Below are 19,842 nucleotides of genomic sequence, written 5' to 3'. Positions count from 1 at the left end.
ATGCAGGTATAACAATGGTACTTCAGCGCATATAGCGAGCATTAAAGTTCTTCGTGGGAATAAAAGGGGGCTTCGCTAACTAGTGATTAAGTTGATATCTCTCTACTTTTTTTTTCTTTTCTTTTTTTTATTCTTTTTTTTTTTTCGGCGCTGAATACATGATTAAAGAGCGCATATTGCGGTCTCGTCAATCTCGCATTAGCTTGTTAAGGCGGCAGCGTTTTTTTTTTTTTTTCAGATCCGCCATCCTTTTTTTTTTTGATGACAATGGATGTTGGAGAGAGCTCGTCGCCGAAGGACGGCGGGCCCAGGTAAGGCTTTAATAAAGTCTTATTCATTTGCGGAGCACAAGGTCTCCCTAATTGCAGCAATTAGTCACCCAGTTACATCTCTCTCCAATTCAGCGCCTTTGCCGAGGCTCCGTCCCCCTCCGCCTTCATTTGCATATTAAAAAATATTGGAAATCAAGACAAGGAGACTATTCAAATTTATGGAAATTTGCGCACAATTTTCCCTTCCGTCGCCTTTTGTGTGGCGGGCCTCTCGAGGGGCGTAGAGAGACCGGTGATTAATAGGTGGGATCTTTATAATGTAGGGCGAGTTTTAATGATTGCGCCTTTTTTTTTTTGTGTTATCAGCTATTATGTGTTGCTTTCTTTTTTTTTTTAATCCTCTGAAGTGATCAGGATTTCATGACAGTAAGGCTCTGGTGCCCAACCTGAAGCTCGAGGGCCGCTTTCAGCCCTTTGGTATTTAACCACTTAAGGACCGGACCAATATGCTGCTAAATGACCCAAGGGGTTTTTACAATTCGGCACTGCGTCGCTGTGATGCCAGCAGCCTCAGAGCTGTCACTTAACCACTTAAGCCCCGGACCTTTAGGCAGCTAAATGCCCAGACCAGGTTTTGCGATTCGGCACTGCGTCGCTTTAACAGACAATTGCGCGGTCGTGCGACGTGGCTCCCAAACAAAATTGACGTCCTTTTTTTCCCCCACAAATAGAGCTTTCTTTTGGTGGTATTTGATCACCTCTGCGTTTTTTTTTTTTTGCGCTATAAACAAAAATAGAGCGACAATTTTGAAAAAAATGCAATATTTTTTACTTTTTGCTATAATAAATATCCCCCAAAAATATATAAAAAAACTTTTTTTTCCTCAGTTTAGACCGATACGTATTCTTCTACCTATTTTTGGTAAAAAAAAATCGCAATAAGCGTTTATCGGTTGGTTTGCGCAAAATTTATAGCGTTTACAAAATAGGGGATAGTTTTATTGCATTTTTATAATTTTTTTTTTTTTACTACTTATGGCGGTGATCAGCGATTTTTTTTCGTGACTGCGACATTATGGCGGACACTTCGGACAATTTTGACACATTTTTGGGACCATTGTCATTTTCACAGCAAAAAAATGCATTTAAATTGCATTGTTTACTGTGAAAATGACAGTTGCAGTTTGGGAGTTAACCACAGGGGGCGCTGTAGGAGTTAGGGTTCACCTAGTGTGTGTTTACAACTGTAGGGGAGTGTGGCTGTAGGTGTGACGTCATCGATCGAGTCTCCCTATAAAAGGGATCACACGATCGATGCAGCCGCCACAGTGAAGAACGGGGAAGCTGTGTTTACACACGGCTCTCCCCGTTCTTCAGCTCCGGGGACCGATCGCGCACTCCAGCTTCGGACCGGGTCGTGGGCGTGCTCCCGCGACCCACGGCTGGGTACTAGTACAGGACATACCTGTACGTACAAGTGCCCAGCCGTGCCATTCTGCTGACGTATATGTGCAGGAGGCGGTCCGGAAGTGGTTAAAGAGGCGTCCATTGATCTCAGGAGTAGGGATGAGCTTCGTATTCGAGTCAAACTCATGTTCGACTCGAACATCGTATGTTCAATCGTTCGTCGAATTACAAACGTTTTGGGTCGTTCGCGCCAAATTCGAGTTACGCTTCACAGCCCATAATTCACTGCGGCATCGCAGTGCATTGCTGGTTGATGTTTGGCCAAGCATGCACTATGACCCGCATGCTTGGCCAATCACAGCTTGCAAAAAAAACGGAGAGCCATAATTGGCCAAAGCCAGGGTGGCTTTGGCCAATTATGGCTCAGGGGGTTTAGTACACGCCCCACACTATAAAAAGCCTTGTGTAGTGTGTTGCGGTGGTTAAGAGAGGACAGAGAGAGAGAGAGAGAGAGAGAGAGAGTGTAATTTTTTGCAGGTAGATAGAGCAGGCAGGCTAGTCAGTTAAAGTTAAAGGGCCAGATCCACATAGAAATAGATCGGCGCAGCGTATCAGAGATACGCTACGCCGCCGTACCTTACCTGGCGTTCTTTCGAATCCTCAAAGATTTCACGCCGTAAGTTAAGGCGGCGTAGTGTATTTCTGCCGGCGGAATTCAAATCGGCGATTAGGGGGCGTGTTTCATTTAAATGAAGCGCGTCCCTGCGCCGAATGAACTGCGCATGCTCCGTTTCTAAATTTCCTGCCGTGCATTGCGCTAAATGACGTCGTAACGACGTATTTTTTTTTTACTTAGACTTGAATTACGTCCATCCCGATTTACGGACGACTTACGCAACAAAAAAAAAATTTCAAATTTCGACGCGGGAACGACGGCCATACTTAACATGGTAAGTTTAACTATACGCCGCAAAATAGCAGCTTTAACTATACGGCGGAAAAAACCGACTAGAGACGACGTAAGAGAATGCGACGGCCGCGCGTATGTTCGTGGATCGTCGGAAATAGCTAATTTGCATACCCGACGCAGAAAACGACGTGAACGCCACCCAGCGGACGCTGAAGTATTGCATCTTAGATCCGAAGGCGTACGAGGACGTATACCTGTCGGATCTAACCCAGATGCCGTCGTATCTTGGTTTGAGGATTCAAACTAAAGATACGACGCGGGAAATTTGAAAGTACGCCGGCGTATCAGTAGATACGCCGGCGTACTTCTTCTGTGAATCTGACCCATACATTTTAAATAAAATATTTTATTGGTTTAAGGCAAAAAAAAAAAAACATTTTTATATCGGCTTCAGACAGAAAAAAAACCATATATTTTTAATAAAATATTTTATTGGTTTAAGGCAAATAAAACACAACAAAAAAACACCAACAAGATATATTATATATATAAAAAATACACTTTAAATAAAATATGTTATTGGTTTAAGGCACACACACTTTAAAAAAAATAAAAAATAAATGTATTGACCAATATAATCTGTTTGTTTCCTTCCTATATACTACCTTTGGTATGCTGCCAGTTTATAGTCTTTTTTTCTTTTTTTTTGATCATTTACATGATAGTTTTTGCCAGTGGTTAGACTTTGAGTTGATTTGTATGGGCTGCCTTTAAAAATATATCTCTGCAGAGCGAGTCTGTAAACTTCAGCTGCTTTTTATATGGAAAGATTACTGTAAATTCCAGACGTATTTTTATTTTTTATTTTTTTGTAGCACATAAAGCATTATGGAATAGAGAACACCGTTGTCTATGTAGTCTCTACTATACGATAAGAGGGATGAAAAACACTTAGATATCATTATATCTTGTAAATATATCCTTAGCGTTCCAGGATTGCTCACACGCAGCGTATATATATATATATTTCCAAATGTGTCATTTGATGTTTTAGCGCTGGCCGTTGTAAAAATATATATATATCGTTTTTTTTTGTTTTGTTTTTTCTTGGGTTGTGTTACAATTTACGGCGGGTGTTTTATGGCCAGAGAAGGCTGAAAAGTAAATAAGAGACGAAAGAAACGGCTTTTGTATCCCGTTTATAACGGGAACCATGCTACCCCGAGATGATTTCTAGTAACAAGGGGGTATATTCAGGTAGGGGCGCGCACTGATACGGCGGCGCAGCGTATCGTCTTTACGCTACGCCGCCGTAAATTACAGGAGCAAGCGCTGTATTCACGAAGCACTTGCTCCGTAAGTTGCGGCGGCGTATCGTAAAAGGGGCCGGCATAAACGAGCATAATTCAAATGATCCCGTAGGGGGCGTGGATCATTTAAGTTAGGCGCGTTCCCGCGCCGAACGTACTGCGCATGCGCCGTCCCTAAAATTTCCCGACGTGCATTGCGGTAAATGACGTTGCAAGGACGTCATTGGTTACGACGTGAACGTAAATGGCGTCCAGCGCCATTCACGAACGACTTATGCAAACGATGTAAAATGTTTAAATCGCGACGCGGGAACGACGTCCATACTTAACATTGGCTGCGCCTCCTAATAGCAGGAGCAGCTTTCCGCCGAAAACGACGTACACAAACGACGTAAAAAACTACCGCCGGGCGCGCGTACGTTTGTGAATCGGCGTAAGTATGTAATTTGCATACTCTACGCTGACAACTACGGAAGCGCCACCTAGCGGCCAGCGTGAGAATGCACCCTAAGATACGACGGCGTAAGAGACTTATGCCAGTCGTATCTTAGGCTAATGTCGGCGTATCTAGCTTTCTGAATACAGAAAATAGATACGCCGGCGCAGCTTTGGAATTACGCGGCGTATCTATGGATACGCCGGCGTAATTCTTTCCTGAATCTACCCCATTGACGCTGATGGTTGAAGTATTTGGAGGAGGCGCAAAGCGCTAAGCCAAGCCGTATTCATTACAATAGTGCAAATGTAAAAAGGAACATATAAAAACATTTTTTTTCCTCAGTTTAGGCCGATACGTATTCTTCTACATATTTTTGGTAAAAAAAAATTCAATAAGCGTTTATTGATTGGTTTGCGCAAAAGTTTTAGCGTCTACAAAATAGGGGATAGTTTTATGGCATTTTTATTAATATTTTTTTTTACTAGTAATGGCGGAGATCAGCGATTTTTATCGTGACTGCGACATTATGGCGGACACATCGGACACCTTTGACATTATTTTGGGGCCATTGTCATTTTTACAGCGAAAAGTGCTATAAAAATGCACTGATGACTGTGAAAATGACAATGCAGTGAAGGAGTTAACCACTAGGGGGCACTGTAGGGGTTAAGTGTGACCTCATATGTGTTTCTAACTGTAGGGGGGCGGGGCTGGACGTGTGACGTCATTGATCGTCTTTCCCTATATCAGGGAACAGATGATCAATGACACTGCCACAGTGAAGAACGGGGAAGGTGTGTTTACACTCACCTCTCCCCGTTCTTCAGCTCCTGTGACCGATCGCGGGACACCGGCGGCGATCGGGTCTGCGGGTCCCACAAGCGCTGTCACAGAGCTTCGGACCGGATCACGTGTGCGCGCTGGGGGTGCTCAAGGGGTTAAGTGTTTCCTAGGGAGTGATTACTACTGTGTGGGGGCGTGGCTTGGTGTGTGACATCACTGATCTTCTTTTAGGGTGACCACATTTCCAAACTACCATTCAGGGACACCCTCCCATCCCAAAAATTAGCTTGTGTTGTAACGAATCACAGCACAGGGATTGGACACAAGAGGCAGGATTTATGATTTCTCCAATCACAAGCAGGGGGCGGGGATTGTGCTCCTCCAGGCATTCCCGGGCAGGACAAGTACTGTCAGTGAGTAAAGCGGTGATGTGGCGCCCTTTTTTGGGTGCATCAGATTGGCCCGGGGGGGGGGGGGGGGTTGTGTCAGTTTCATTCCGGGACACTGTATTGTCCCGGAATGAATGTGCCCGGGACACATGGTCACCCTATTGTCGTTCCCTATGACAGGGAACAGACGATCAGTGGAAGTCACACTAGGAAGAACGGGGAAAGGTTTGTTTACACTTACCTCTGCCCGTTCTTCAGCTCCTGTGACCCGATCGCGGGACACCGGCACGGTCACATAGGGCAGGACCAGGTCGCGAGAGTTTATACATGGGGGCAGCCATATTGGTTTATTACATAGGCAAGTTCTGCTTCCTTAGTGGTGCTGCAAAAATCAGCAGTTGCTGATCCCGGCACTCCCAATCTTTAATGACGGCAAACACCCACAATGCTCCTGTTGGCCAGAGACCACGATAGCTTTGTTCTCCCCATCCAGTGTCTTATTATTTACGGTAAAGAAGAAGAAGCGCGCTACATTTAACGCAAATTCATAATGCCTTGCCAAGGGACCTAAAGTGTTTGATTTTCATGGCAGCTCCACTTTCAAGCTACGGAAGTCTTTTTTTGTTTACCCAGCCGGGAGGTTCTCTTTAACCTCATGCGCCGCTCGCTCCGGAAGCCGCCGCCGCCGCATCTAATGATTATTAAACGCTTCTTACCAACCGGCTGAAACTCTTCACGTGTTGCTCCGAAGACCCTTCCCGAGACATCCTGAAGTGCTCAGCATCTGTTCTCTCTCTCTCTCTATATTTTTTTTTTTTTAAAGCCTTTGACTTTTTTTTTTGTAAGCAAAGTTTTTTCTTTTTTTCCTTTATCCTCCCAAATTCCCACGTTATGCTTAATTCATTAAAAGTCGTTCGGAGCGCGGCTTCTGTGGCCGAGGAGAACACAAGAGCAGGGGATGAATAATTGAATGTTATTGACCTTTCATAACCCGCCGTTATTGACCATAAATGATTTAGTTTTAAATAAACCAGCCAAGGCCAAAATAAGTGACCCGCCTGCGACCGCCGCGTCCGCGGAACAACGTGCCGTCCACTTCGAAGGGCAACTTAAAAGCTGCCTTTGTCGGGCTACCGCCAAGAAAATTTAATTACCGTATTTATCGGCGTATACCGCACACTTTTTTGCCCTGAAATTCAGGGCAAAATCGTGGGTGCGCGATATACGCCGATACCCGCTTCCTGCGCCGAGTTTGAACTACTGCGCCGGCATATACCGAGCACAGTACACTCGTGTATAGTCGGGCAGGCTCGGGTTCTCTCGCAGTCACGTCCTGGACGTACAGGACGCACAGGACGTGACCGCGAGAGGAGCCGAGCCTGCCCGACTATACACGAGTGTACTGCGCTCGGTATATGCCGGCGCAGTAGTTCAAACTCAGCGCGGGAAGCGGGGATCGATAAATACGGTATCTATTTGTGAAGCCCGGACTTCAGCCCAAACTGTTTTTTACTTTTTTGGGATGTGAAACGCGTAGAGAATTAGGGCTAGATTTAAATATACCGCTAAGGCCAAAATAAGTGACCCGCCTGCGACCGCCGAACAATGTGCCGTCCACTTAGAAAGTCAGTTTCTAAGTGTGCCAGGGCACACGATAATCACCCCATGTGGCGGTGATTCCCCCTGCTTTCTGCCTCCACCCTCTCCTGAAGTTTTCTAAAGGAAGCCTGAAGTGGGTGGAGCCTGGTGAACCCCTTCTACTGCTCTGCTTTCTGCATAGAAGCTCCACCCATCACAGGCTCCTGCAGAAAAGTACAGGGGGGAGGGAGACAAGACCAGTCACTATTGGTGCTGCATTAGGGTGTGCACCCCATAGCACAAACACACACGCGTTTATATCAGCAGAGCAGTGGGCACTATCAGTAGAGAAAAGATTGGTGTCAGCAGGGAAGTGGAAGGTAGGTCAGTCGTTTTTTATTCATATTTTATTTTGTTTTACAATTTTATTTAATTTGTATTATTTTTTACAATATTATTTTTTATTATTTATTTTTAGGAGCCCCATTATGGGTCTTTGGTGCACAAGGAGAGAGCAGAGGTGTGGGTGGGGCCCACCAGGCTCCACCCACTACAGGAATCCTGCAGAAAACTACAGGAGGGGGGTTGAGACAAGACCAGTCACCCTGCACAAGGAGAGAGAGCAGAGGTGTGGGAGGGACAGATCAGGCTCCACCCACTACAGGCTGCCTGCAGAAAACTACAGGAGGGGGCGGAGACAACACCAGTCACCCTGCACAAGGAGAGAGTGCAGAGGTGTGGGAGGGGCCCGTCAGGCTCTGCCCACTACGGGCTTCCTGCAGAAAACTACAGGAGGGGGGCGGAGACAACACCAGTCATCCTGCACAAAGAGAGAGTGCAGAGGTGTGGGAGGGGCCCATCAGGCTCTGCCCACTACGGGCTTCCTGCAGAAAACTACAGGAGGGGACGGAGACAAGATCAGTCACCCTGCACAAGGAGAGAGAGCAGAGGTGTGGGAGGGGCCCATGAGGCTCCGCCCACTACAGGCTGCCTGCAGAAAACTACAGGAGGGGGCGGAGACAACACCAGTCATCCTGCACAAGGAGAGAGTGCAGAGGTGTGGGAGGGGCCCATCAGGCTCTGCCCACTACGGGCTTCCTGCAGAAAACTACAGGAGGGGGCGGAGACAAGACCAGTCACCCTGCACAAGGAGAGAGAGCAGAGGTGTGGAAGGGGCCCATGAGGCTCCACCCACTATGGGCTTCCTGCAGAAAACCACAGGAGGGGGCGGAGGCAAGACCAGTCTCCCTGCACAAGGAGAGAGAGCAGGAGCTGTGGGAGGGGCCCATGAGGCTCCGCCCACTACAGGCTTCCTGCAGAAAACTACAGAAGGTGGCAGAGACAAGACCAGTCACCCTGCACAAGGAGAGAGAGCAGAGGTGTGGAAGGGGCCCATGAGGCTCCACCCACTATGGGCTTCCTGCAGAAAACCACAGGAGGGGGCGGAGGCAAGACCAGTCTCCCTGCACAAGGAGAGAGAGCAGGAGCTGTGGGAGGGGCCCATGAGGCTCCGCCCACTACAGGCTTCCTGCAGAAAACTACAGCAGTGATCGGTCTTTATTACAGGAAGTACAGATCTGGAAGAAATACACAAAGCACACTGAGATTCAAGGAAGAAAACACATGATGAATGTTCGTGGACAATATTTGCTGATGCCGGAGTTCAGCCTTAACAGACAAAAGGGGAGCAAATAAGAAAAGTTAATTGTTGGGGGTTTCCATAGACTTTCATGGAAACAAAGCCAAAACAGCCGGCAAGGCGAGAGAATTGTACATCTTGGACGGGGAAGGAGCATAAAAGACTCACTAATTGGGTAGATTAACATGAAAAGTTCATTTTAAAGTCGTATCTGGGGGAATTGTTACCTTACTCCGCATAATCTTCCGCTAATACCTTCCGCTCCCAGTTGGCCGTTTTGAAAAGGGATTTATCAGAGTTTTTGGCACTTGCAACCGTCTTGTTCCTGCGCGATGGCTCTCCTCCCACGTTTAATCAAAGCCCCGCTTGTTTAAGCACCCTCTCCTATTGAATTATGAAATAATAAAACATTAACTCAATTTTGAGAGTAAAATGCTGCGCGGCAGATAACCGCGTGCGTCTTTTTTTAATTTTTTGTTTTTTTGTTTTTCTGTGTACGCGCCGCTTTCAAACAACATATTCCCGCGGCGGAAAAAGCGATAAATTACGGAGGGGGGGGATGGAAAACACTCCAGGTATGTCGCTCTTTTGTCTGGAAGCATTAGCGATATAATGCGGTGGAAGGGCGCCGTTAATAGAATCATTGAAGAGCCGAAGACAATGGCTCTGCTTTCTTTCCATGGAGGCCACTTGGGATGATAGGGCTGTGAATGGCGGCTAAGGCTGAGCAAAGGCTCCTGAAAATATGGAACTGATATCTTAAAGGGGAACAGAGGCCAGATATGGAGGCTGACATGGGCTCCAGAAGTTGGCCGTTGCCTTTGGTTTCTGGTAGGCACACTTGTTTGGAGTCATTGACAGTGCCGGTGACTTGTCCTCAATGTTCCCCTATGGGGGAAGTTCCTTCACTGACTGCGCAGGCGCAAACTTCCCGACGGAAATCCCCGAACCTCGCCCGGCATCCAGGCTCATTCTTTAACATCCCCGTGGATTGGAGGATGTTAAAAAAAGAGCCAGGAGGCCGAGCGAGCAAAGCGAGGACGTGAGGCCGACTGGCCACTTACCTCAAAATCCATGGATGCCGGCCGCCGTTCGGGGATTTCCGTCAGCAAGTTTGCACCTGCGCAGTGCTTGAAGGAACTTTCCCGATGGCTGGAACCATCTCAGCGCATCAGTTCGCGCATGCGCTGGAACTTCCATGATACCTGGAACCAGCACGGCAGATCACCGGGACAAGGTCATCCAGCGCCCAGGGCAAAGATGCCAAACTTAGAGTTAGGGTCAGGGCACCACCATCCCTGCAATAAACCATTGCGCCCAGGGCAGCCTACCCTCCTGCCCACCCTTTGTCCCGGCCCTGGTCATTGGTTTGGAAAGCTGACTCCATTTTTCCCTGAGACTAAATTAACATCTACAGGTGCAACCGAGCATGTGTGCGTTTCCACCCCAGAGCTTGTAGGACATCCCATTATTTGCAATGTATTTGGTTCAGGAAGCACCATGGTGTAGGTGCGACCAAGTGCCTGTTAATTTATGTGCATCACATGTAGGACACGTACGCGGCGTATCTCGAGATACGTCTGCGTAAGTGCTACGTGAATCCGGGACCAAATGTCAGAAGAAGGGTTATTATTGCCGCTGATTGGTGAACATTGTGCGAAGGGTAACGGTCCGCGTTTAACCCTCTAACCCACTAACACCACGCTAGAGCTTACGGCTCTCTGCCTGAGCATTGGGCCCCCCGGTTGCCTGGTCGCGTCCCTTTTTTTTTCTCCCCCTGGGCAGCGGTAGAGCCGGACAGGTGAGGCAGCCCAGACGATCAATCATCCTATTTATTTTTAATTGTATTGTAACGGTCCCCGAGGAGAACGGTTCAAACGAGCTTGACATTATTAAAATTTTAATGCTCAGTTTTCATAGCTGAATGAATATTTAAAGAGTATGTGCCGCTCTTAACTTATGATGATGAAGGAATTAATGGAATGTCTTGTTTAATGTAACCGCACGTGTTGATGCCAAAGGAGTTGGGGGGGGGGGGGGGGGGGGGGGGGGGGGGGATTCGGTTGAGGTTTTTGGCCTTAATTACGGGGAAGAGGCAGATTTGGCAACAGATTAATCTTAGGAAGGCGGCCGGGGGAGTGGGCTCTCCGCAGACAGTGGTGTGATTTGTGGAGTAATGGGGGCCCCATACGAGGAGTGGGGGTCATTCTGAATGTGTGGATGATGAGGGGGTCAGAGACGGCTGATGGGGAGCCAATCTGGATTATTCCTCCAGATCTCAGTTTCATTGTGGGTGAGCTGTGGCTGGCAACTTCAGGGTGATGCCACAGTGGACCGGTGATGGTCAACCCACATTAGGTGGAGGGCCTCAATTACAGCCTCCAACATCACCAAATGGCCCACATATTCACATGTTCAGTCTAAGGAATACTAGAGAAAACCATCAGAGACTGGACATACAACAGGAGATGGTCGGAGGCTGTAGGCAAGCAATGGCAGATGGCCAGAGACTGCAGACATAGCATAGTAGGTGATCAAAGATGGTGGGCATGCTACAGGAGACAGAAATTATACAGGAAATGGTCAGAGACTGCAGACATAGTACAGGAAATGGTCAGAGACTGCAGACATACTACAGGAGCTGGTCAGAGACTGCAGACATAGTACAGGAGATGGTCAGAGACTTCAGACATACTACCGGAAAGGTTCAGAGACTGCAGACATAATAACAGGAGAGTTTCAGAGACTGCAGACATACTACAGGAGATGGTCAGAGACTGCAGACAAACTACAGGAGATGGTCAGAGACTTCAGACATTCTACAGGAGATGGTCAGAGACTGCAGCCATAGTATAGTAGGTGATCACAGATGGTGGGCATGATACAGGAGACAGAAATGATACATGATATGGTCAGAGACTGCAGACATAGCATAGTAGGTGATCACAGATGGTGGACATGCTACAGGAGACAGAAATGATACAGCAGATGGTCAGAGACTGCAGACATACTACAGGAGATGGTCAGAGACTGTAGACATACTACAGGAGATGGACAGAGACTTCAGACATTCTACAGGAGATGGTCAGAGACTGTAGATATTCTAGAAGAGATGGTTAGAGGCAGTGGACATGCTACATGAGATGGTCAGAGACTGCTGACACACTACCGGAGAGGGTCAGAGACGTTAGACATACTACCGGAAAGGGTCAGAGACTGCAGACATAATACAGGAGAGTTTCAGAGACTGCAGACATACTACCGGAGAGGGTCAGAGACTGCAGACATACTACAGGAGATGATCAGAGACTGTAGGTATTCTAGAAGAGATGGTTATAGGCGGTGGGCATGCTACAGGAGATGGTCAGGGACTGTAGATATTCTAGAGGAGATGGTCAGAGTTTGAAGACATGATACAGGAGATGGTCAGAGACTCCAGACATGATACAGGAGATGGTGAGACTGCAGACCTTCTACAGGAGATGGTCAGAGACTGCAGACATACTACAGGAGAGGGTCAGAGACTGCAGACATGATACAGGAGATGATCAGAGACTGCAGACAAACAAAAGGAGACCATCATAGACTGAGTGTGTCTAACGACTGTTCGTGTTGGCCCAGCTCCTCCACCTCTATATGGCAAGAGCAATAATTTTAGCCCTAGACCCTCCTCTGTAACTCAAAAGATGCAACCTATAGAATTTTTTAAACGTCGCCTATGGAGATTTTTAAGGTTAAAAGTTTGACGCCATTCCACGAGCGGACGCAATTTTGAAGCGTGACATGTTGGGTATCATTTTACTCGGCGTAACATTATCTTTCACAATATTAAAAAAAAAATGGGGCTAACTTTACGGTTTTTAATTAAAAAAAGTGAATTTTTTCCCAAAAAAGTGCGCTTGTAAGATCGCTGCGCAAATACGGTGTGACAAAAAGTATTGCAATGACCGCCATTTTATTCTCTAGGGTGTTAGAAAAAATATATATAATGTTTGGGGGTTTTAAGTAATTTTCTAGCAAAAATTTTTAATCTTGTAAACACCAAATCTGAAAAACAGCCAAGGTCCTTAAGTGGTTAAGTCTGACCTCCTATTATATGGATTTGGCAAATCGAAAGGAAAGTTGTACAATAAAATTGTATAATGTATGACCAGCCTTATACTACTTAAGTGGCAGCTCTGAGGCTGCTGGCATCACATCCAAGATGGAGGCACTCAGCAACAGCCTCAGAGCTTTTGGACGGCTATACAAGGGAGACCTTTCCAGGTAAATAACATGAATTTTGGACATGAAATGTAATCTTATGGGAAGACTTTTATTAAAATGACTGGTCTGGTGACGGGTTCTCTTTAAGTCCTGTACAGATGGCGTCGTAGAACCGGTTCTGTCACGGCTGCGGCAAACTGGAAAAAAATTCATCCGAGTCGAACGGTTTGCCGCTGAACCTGAGCTGACCCAGCCGGCCTCTCGCTCTGTCCCTGTCTAGGGAACATGGAAAGCAGAGGAGAGATCAATACATGGATGGATGGATTATGGCTTGTCTCCTGTGATCTATGTCGGGTTTAGCAGGCCGGGATGGTTTTGTAGGGGAAGCAAGCGGGGTTGTGAGTGATTTGTTTGGGTCAGGAGCTTTGTAATAATTCTCTGTGTGCTCAGCGCTCACCACATTCCCTCCTTTATGGAATTACAACGCTCAGCCGCTTGTATGCCGAATACCATTGTACTCTATACAGGGTCACCTGACCTAAAGGGTCACTCCACCCGAGACTAACAGAGCTCCCAACTGTCCCTGATTTGGAGGGACTGTCCATGATTTGGAGAAATGTCCCTCTGTCCCCTCTTTCCTCCTCATTTGTCCCTCATTTTGATCTGATTTATAGAGTTGTATATAAAATGCACTTTTTATCTATCAAAAAGTGTTTCCCAGTGCTAAACCTTTCATCCGATTTCTAAATTGTTGATTTTGTACATTTTAAAAGCCAATATAAAGGACAAGTACAGGTGGATTTAATTAATCTTTTTTTGTTGTTGTTAATTCTCCTTTAAGGGGGTGTGGCGAGGGGGCGTGTCCTATGCCTGCATACGTTTGTTGGTAGGTGTCCCTCATTCCCATCTCAAAATGTTGGGAAGTGTGGACTAATATTTCAGTGCCATTGACATTCTTTACTGTGTATTAGGACTCTATCAGTGAGTTCCCGGGTCTGTACATCTGCTATGCCCATTATGATTGGTTCCCACCATCCCCGTGCTGAGTTCCCAGGTCTGTACCCCTGTTGTGCCCATTATGATTGGTTCCCACCATCCCCGTGCTGAGTTCCCAGGTCTATACACCTGCTGTGCCCATTATGAGAAGTTCCCACCATCCCTGTGCTGAGTTCCCAGGTCTGTACACCTGCTGTGCCCATTATGAGAAGTTCCCACCATCCCTGTGCTGAGTTCCCAGGTCTGTACACCTGCTGTGCCCATTATGAGAAGTTCCCACCATAGCTGTGCTGAGTTCCCAGGTCTGTACACCTGCTGTGCCCATTATGAGGAGTTCCCACCATACCTGAGCTGAGTTCCCCAGTCTGTATGCCTGCTGTGCCCATTATGAGGGGTTCCCACCATACCTGAGCTGAGTTCCCCAGTCTGTATGCCTGCTGTGCCCATTACAAGGGGTCCCCACCATCTCAAAGCTGAGTTGCCCAGTCTGTCCACCTGTTGTGCTCATTCTAAGTGTTTTTCCCACCACCTGCTGTGCCCATTATAAGTGGTTCCCACTATCCCTGTGCTGAGATGCCCAGAATGTACACCTGCTGTGCCTAGTATGAGGGGTTTCCACCATCCCTGTGCTGAGTTCCCATGTATGTATACCTGCTGTGCCCATTATAAGGAGTTCCCACCATCCCTGAGCTGAGTTCTTCAGTCTGTACACCTGCTGTGCCCATTATGAGAAGTTCCCACCATCCCTGTGCCGAGTTCCCATGTATGTACACCTGCTGTGCCCATTATGAGGAGTTCCCACCATCCCTGTACTGAGTTTCCAGGGTCGGTACACCTGCTGTGCCCATTATGAGGAGTTCCCGCCGTCCCTGTGCTGAGTTTCTGGGGTCTGTACACCTGCTGTGCCCATTATGAGGAGTTCCCGCCATCCCTGTACTGAGTTTCCGGGGTCTGTACACCTGCTGTGCCCATTATGAGGAGTTCCCGCCATCCCTGTACTGAGTTTCCGGGGTCTGTACACCTGCTGTGCCCATTATGAGGAGTTCCCGCCATCCCTGTACTGAGTTTCTGGGTCTGTACACCTGCTGTGCACACCATGAGGGGTTCCCACCACCCCTGAGCTGGCCAGTATATTGGGTCTCAGATAGGGCATAGTACCTCTTTGTGGATATAACTCCATCCAAGGCACGGTGAAGGTGTACTTCCATCCCCAGTGGAGGTCTGCTCTCCTTTCTTTAATCACCATAAAGCTTCATGCAACATCTCCAGCCAACTGTTCTAATTACAATGTATCCAATCTCAGGCAATTAAAGGTCCACTTTTCTCTCCGTCGACGCCCTCCTTCGCCGAGGAGCGCCGAGCGGGGATCCTAATTACTTCCCATTCATTCTTCCGCCATGTAATTAGAACATTTTATGTCAAGTTGATACTCATTATGGGAACCGGACTCCTCGCCTTCTGATGTGGATTAATTGATTCTACCTGTGTGGGCACAATCGGGGGATCATATATATCTAGCTGGGTATGGCGGGCAGTGACCCCCCGCTTCAGAGAATAAAAAGCGTCTCGCTGACCTGGAGTAATTAAAGTGTATGTTGTAAACCCGCGATCTGTTAATTAGTATGTTCGCTATCACCCCTCGCTGTATACGGTTTTCCACTTAAGACCCGGACCATTATGCAGGTAAAAGGACCTTGCCCCTTTTTGCGATTCAGCACTGCGTTGCTTTAATTGACAATTGCGCGGTCGTGCGACGTGGCTCCCAAACAAAATTGCCGTCCTTTTTTCCCCACAAATAGAGCTTTCTTTTGGTGCTATTTGATCACCTCTGCGGTTTTTATTTTTTGCGCTATAAACAAAAATAGAGCGAAAATTTTGAGAAAAAAATCAATATTTTTTACATTTTGCTGTAATAAATATCCCCCAAAATATAAAAAAAAAAATGTTTCCTCAGTTTAGGCCGATACGTATTCTTCGACATATTTTTGGTAAAAAAAAAAATCGCAATAAGCGTTTATCGATTGGTTTGCGCAAAATTTATAGCGTTTACAAAATAGGGGAGTTTTATTGCATTTTTTTTTTATTTTTATTTTTTTTACTACTTATGGCGGCGATCAGCAATTTTTTTTGTGACTGCGACATTATGGCGGACACATCGGACAATTTTGACACATTTTTGGGACCATTGTCATTTTCACAGCAAAAAATGCTATAAAAATGTACTGTTTACTGTAAAAAATTACAATTACAGTTTAGGAGTTAACCACTAGGGGGCACTGTAGGGGTTAAGTGTGACCTCATATGTGTTTCTAACTGTAGGGGGGCGGGGCTGGATGTGTGACGTCACTGATCGTCTTTCCCTACATCAGGGAACAGACGATCAATGGCCCGGATTCAGGTAGATTTGCCCCTTATTTGCGGAGGCGCAGGGCAGCAGCTCCGTAAATTGCGTGTGCGCTGTGTAAACTTGCCCTGCGTAAGGACGCCTAATGTAAATGATCCTGTAGGGGGCGGGAATCATTTAAATTAGGCGCGCTCCCGCGCCGAGCGTAGAGCTCATGCTCCGTCGGGAAATTTTCCCGACGTGCATTGCGGCAAATGACGTCGCAAACGACGCAAACGACGTATATTTCAAATATCGCGACGCGGGAACGACGTGTATCCTTTAGCATTGGCTGCGCGTGCTATTAGGATGTGCAACCTTACGCGAAACCCGACGTACGCAAACTACGTAAATTGCGTACGCAGGGCTCGCGCAACGTTGTGAATCGGTGTTAGTATGCAATTTGCATACTATACACTGAGCACAATGGGAGCGCCCCCTAGCGGTCATCGCTAGAATGCAGCCTAAGATATGCGTGGCATAAGAGCCTTATGCCACGCAGATTTTAGGCTGCAGTCTGCGTTACGATGTTCCTGAATCAGGAGCATTCGTAACACCGGGGCAAGTAAGCAATTGCGCTGTGTAACCTATGGTTACACAGGCGCAATTGCTTCTTGAATCTGGGCCAATGACACTGCCACAGTGAAGAACAGGGAAGGTGTGTTTACACACACCTCTCCCCGTTCTTCAGCTCCGGTGACCGATCGCGGGACACCGGCGACGATCGGGTCCGCGGGTGCGGTCACGGAGCTTAGGACTGGGTCACGAGCGTGCCCACGGCTGGGCTTAAAGAGACGCGTACAGGTACGTGATTGTGCCCAGCCGTGCCATTCTGCCGACATATATCGGCGTGAAGGGGTCCTTAAGTGGTTAAGCAAGTTGTTTCTTTTGGTGAGTCTGTTGCAAAATTCCTTATCTTTAGATCCCGCCAGTAACAGCACTTCCTGTTTCGGGCTGACAACTCTAAGCCAGTGCCTCTCAGTTTGCATCAGCGTTGTCAGCCTGCCATGTGTGCTCCTTTATTTTTTAAAGTAAGGGCAGAGAGATCAGACAAACACCACATCCCAATATAATCGTAAGAAAAAAAAATGGGAAAAGGAACAAACCTGGGGACTTTTTAGGTGTCAAGTCAAAAAAATAGATTACAATTCATAAAATTTTATACATTTTATTACAACAATAAAACATGATAAAAAAAATCCATATTATAGTATATGATTTGTTATATTCAAGGCATATGCAGACACTACCACTCTACATGTTTCGCTTCAAAAAGCTTCATCAGGAGATTCAGGTGTATTGTATTGTATGATATAAATGACAAAGAAGACAGGAATGAATTTCATGAAATTTTTTGATAGAATATTGCATCTATCACATTATTGGCATACAGAGGTATACAGATTAAATTTTTCAAAAATATCAGTATTATCAAAGTGCAGTGGAACCTCGGATTGCGAGTAACGCGGTTAACGAGCGTTTAGCAATACGGGCACTGTATTTTTCAAAAACCTGACTCAGTTTGCGAGTGTTGTCTCACAAAACGAGCATGATTCAAGCCAAAGCAGTGTGCCGTACCGCGTTTGGCGTGATGTGGGGGGGCAGAGCCGATTGGAGGCATTCGGAAACGCACAGAAAGGCCCGAGGACAGCTCAGCTGGCCTTGGCAAACCTCAGAAAGGCTCGAGAACAGAGTCTTTCCGAGGTTTTCCGAGTTCAGCTGAGCTGTCCTTTCCGGCCTTTTTCGAGGCTCTCCGGGCCCCCCCCCCCCTTCCTCTGGCCGCATGCGGTATTGCATGCCATTGAAGTCAATGCGGAACAAATTATTTTAGTTTCCATTGACTTCTATGGGGAAACTCGCTTTGATATGTGAGTGCTTTGGATTACAAGCATTCTCCTTAAAATGGATTATGCTCGTAATCCAAGGTTCCACTATATTTACAAAAATGTGAGGGGTGCATGGGCATCCGCTCCATAGGGCAAGGGGGGGGGAAATTGACCCCCCTGGAAGATCGAGAAGATGTTGAAGGGTCTAGTGGCCGCGGGTTGTCTAAGCGGTCTTGGCCCCGGATGTAACACAGGCACAGCGAGCAGAGTGAAGCCGCCTCCCCCTCCGGTGTTTATGTGTACACAGGGGGAAGGAACCTGCTGTGCCTGTGCCGCGCTGATGGCTGATCTGAGGTACTGAATGGGATGGGGGAGGGAGGTCCATCTGTGCTAAAGGGGGGACGGGGGGGTCTGTGCTGAATGGAAGGGTCTGTGTGGAATGGGGGGGTCTGTGCTGAATGGAGGGGTCTCTGCAGAATGGGGGGGTCTGTGCTGAAGGGGGGCCCATCTGTGCTGAATTGAGGGGTCTGTGCTGAAGGGGGGTCTGTACATTCTCTAGGCTATATTTATATGGGCATGGAGTGAAGCTGAATCATCTCAAGAGCTATTTCATACTGCCAGATGATCGCGTTATCGGTTTAAGAAAGGGTTAAATGCGACTGTGTATCACCGCTGCCGAAGCCCCCCCCTCTGAAAAAAATTCAGCGGATGCCCATGGAGGGGTGTACTTACTTTTCTGAGATATTGTATTATTATATATATATTTTATTAATACTAACACTACTAATTGTACTTATGTGTAATTGGAAGCATGCTACATTGTTTCACAATGTTTTAATGTGACTGTATTTCAGACTGTTGAAAATCTTGTACAATACACTAACGCAAATTTTTTTATTTATTTTTTCGTGACGCTAACCCGTGCGCTCTCTCTCCTCTCTCTACAGATGAACCGGCCAATCCAGGTCAAGCCAGCAGACAGCGAAAGTCGAGGAGGTAGTAGTCTACATTGCTCCAAGCATTACCGCTAAGTACCGTGATTGCTGTTAGATTTTGTCATGCTGTGCGGCTGATCAATTAGCAGTGTAATCAGTGGCGGGGACATTCCCTCCATAGAACTTCTTATTATCAAATTCTTTTTTCTTTTTGTGTACTTTGCACCTTTTTTTTTTTCCCCCCCCCCCCCCCTCACATTCAATTATGATCTGAAAGGTGGCAGCCATTGCCTAGGAAACCAATGACTTCCTTGTTAAGATATATTGTGTCGAACGATGATGGGAATTTATTGCTTACTTTTGCTGCGGACTTTTTGACAAAGTTGATGCTTTTAAAGGTCAATTATGGCCACCTTTAAGAAAATATGGAATCAATTTTGCCTATCTCACCACCCCCACTCCACTCCTACACGATCTCCTGCACGTTTTTTTGTATTAAAGGTTCTTACACACAGGAATACAGTTATATCACCAGTCCTCTGGGGTTCAGTGCTCGATGGGTACTTCTAGCAGTACCCACCTGATGACTACGGTCCAACAATGATGACTGGGTGATGATGTTTAAGGATAAGTTTTGTCCTAAACCATATTCGACCAAACCCAGAAAAAAGCTGTCAGCATTGACCTAACATGGCCAGTGTCATTGATCTAATATGTGGCCAAATTAGGTCAATGATGTCATAATATGGCCTAATATAGCCAATGTCAT

General features: G+C 46.8%; 1 protein-coding gene across 30 annotated transcripts in view; it reads left to right on the top strand.

The window, feature by feature from the left end:
- The window catches only part of CELF4 (CUGBP Elav-like family member 4), a 1,399,301-nt gene that overhangs the window by 869,501 nt on the left and 509,958 nt on the right, over positions 1-19,842 (top strand). For all 30 annotated transcript variants that reach the window (XR_005746938.1, XM_040336074.1, XM_040336067.1 and 27 more), the window contains exon 3: positions 19,086-19,134. Coding sequence is in view for 29 of the 30 variants with exons in the window: in XM_040336074.1 (XP_040192008.1) it covers positions 19,086-19,134 (49 nt within the window). In the remaining variant the exon portion in view is untranslated. The remainder of the gene's footprint in view (positions 1-19,085; positions 19,135-19,842) is intronic.

The sequence above is a fragment of the Rana temporaria genome, chromosome 1 (genome assembly GCF_905171775.1).
Source record: "Rana temporaria chromosome 1, aRanTem1.1, whole genome shotgun sequence".
Lineage (NCBI taxonomy): Eukaryota > Metazoa > Chordata > Amphibia > Anura > Ranidae > Rana > Rana temporaria.
This window is presented reverse-complemented; position numbering and strand designations above follow the sequence as displayed.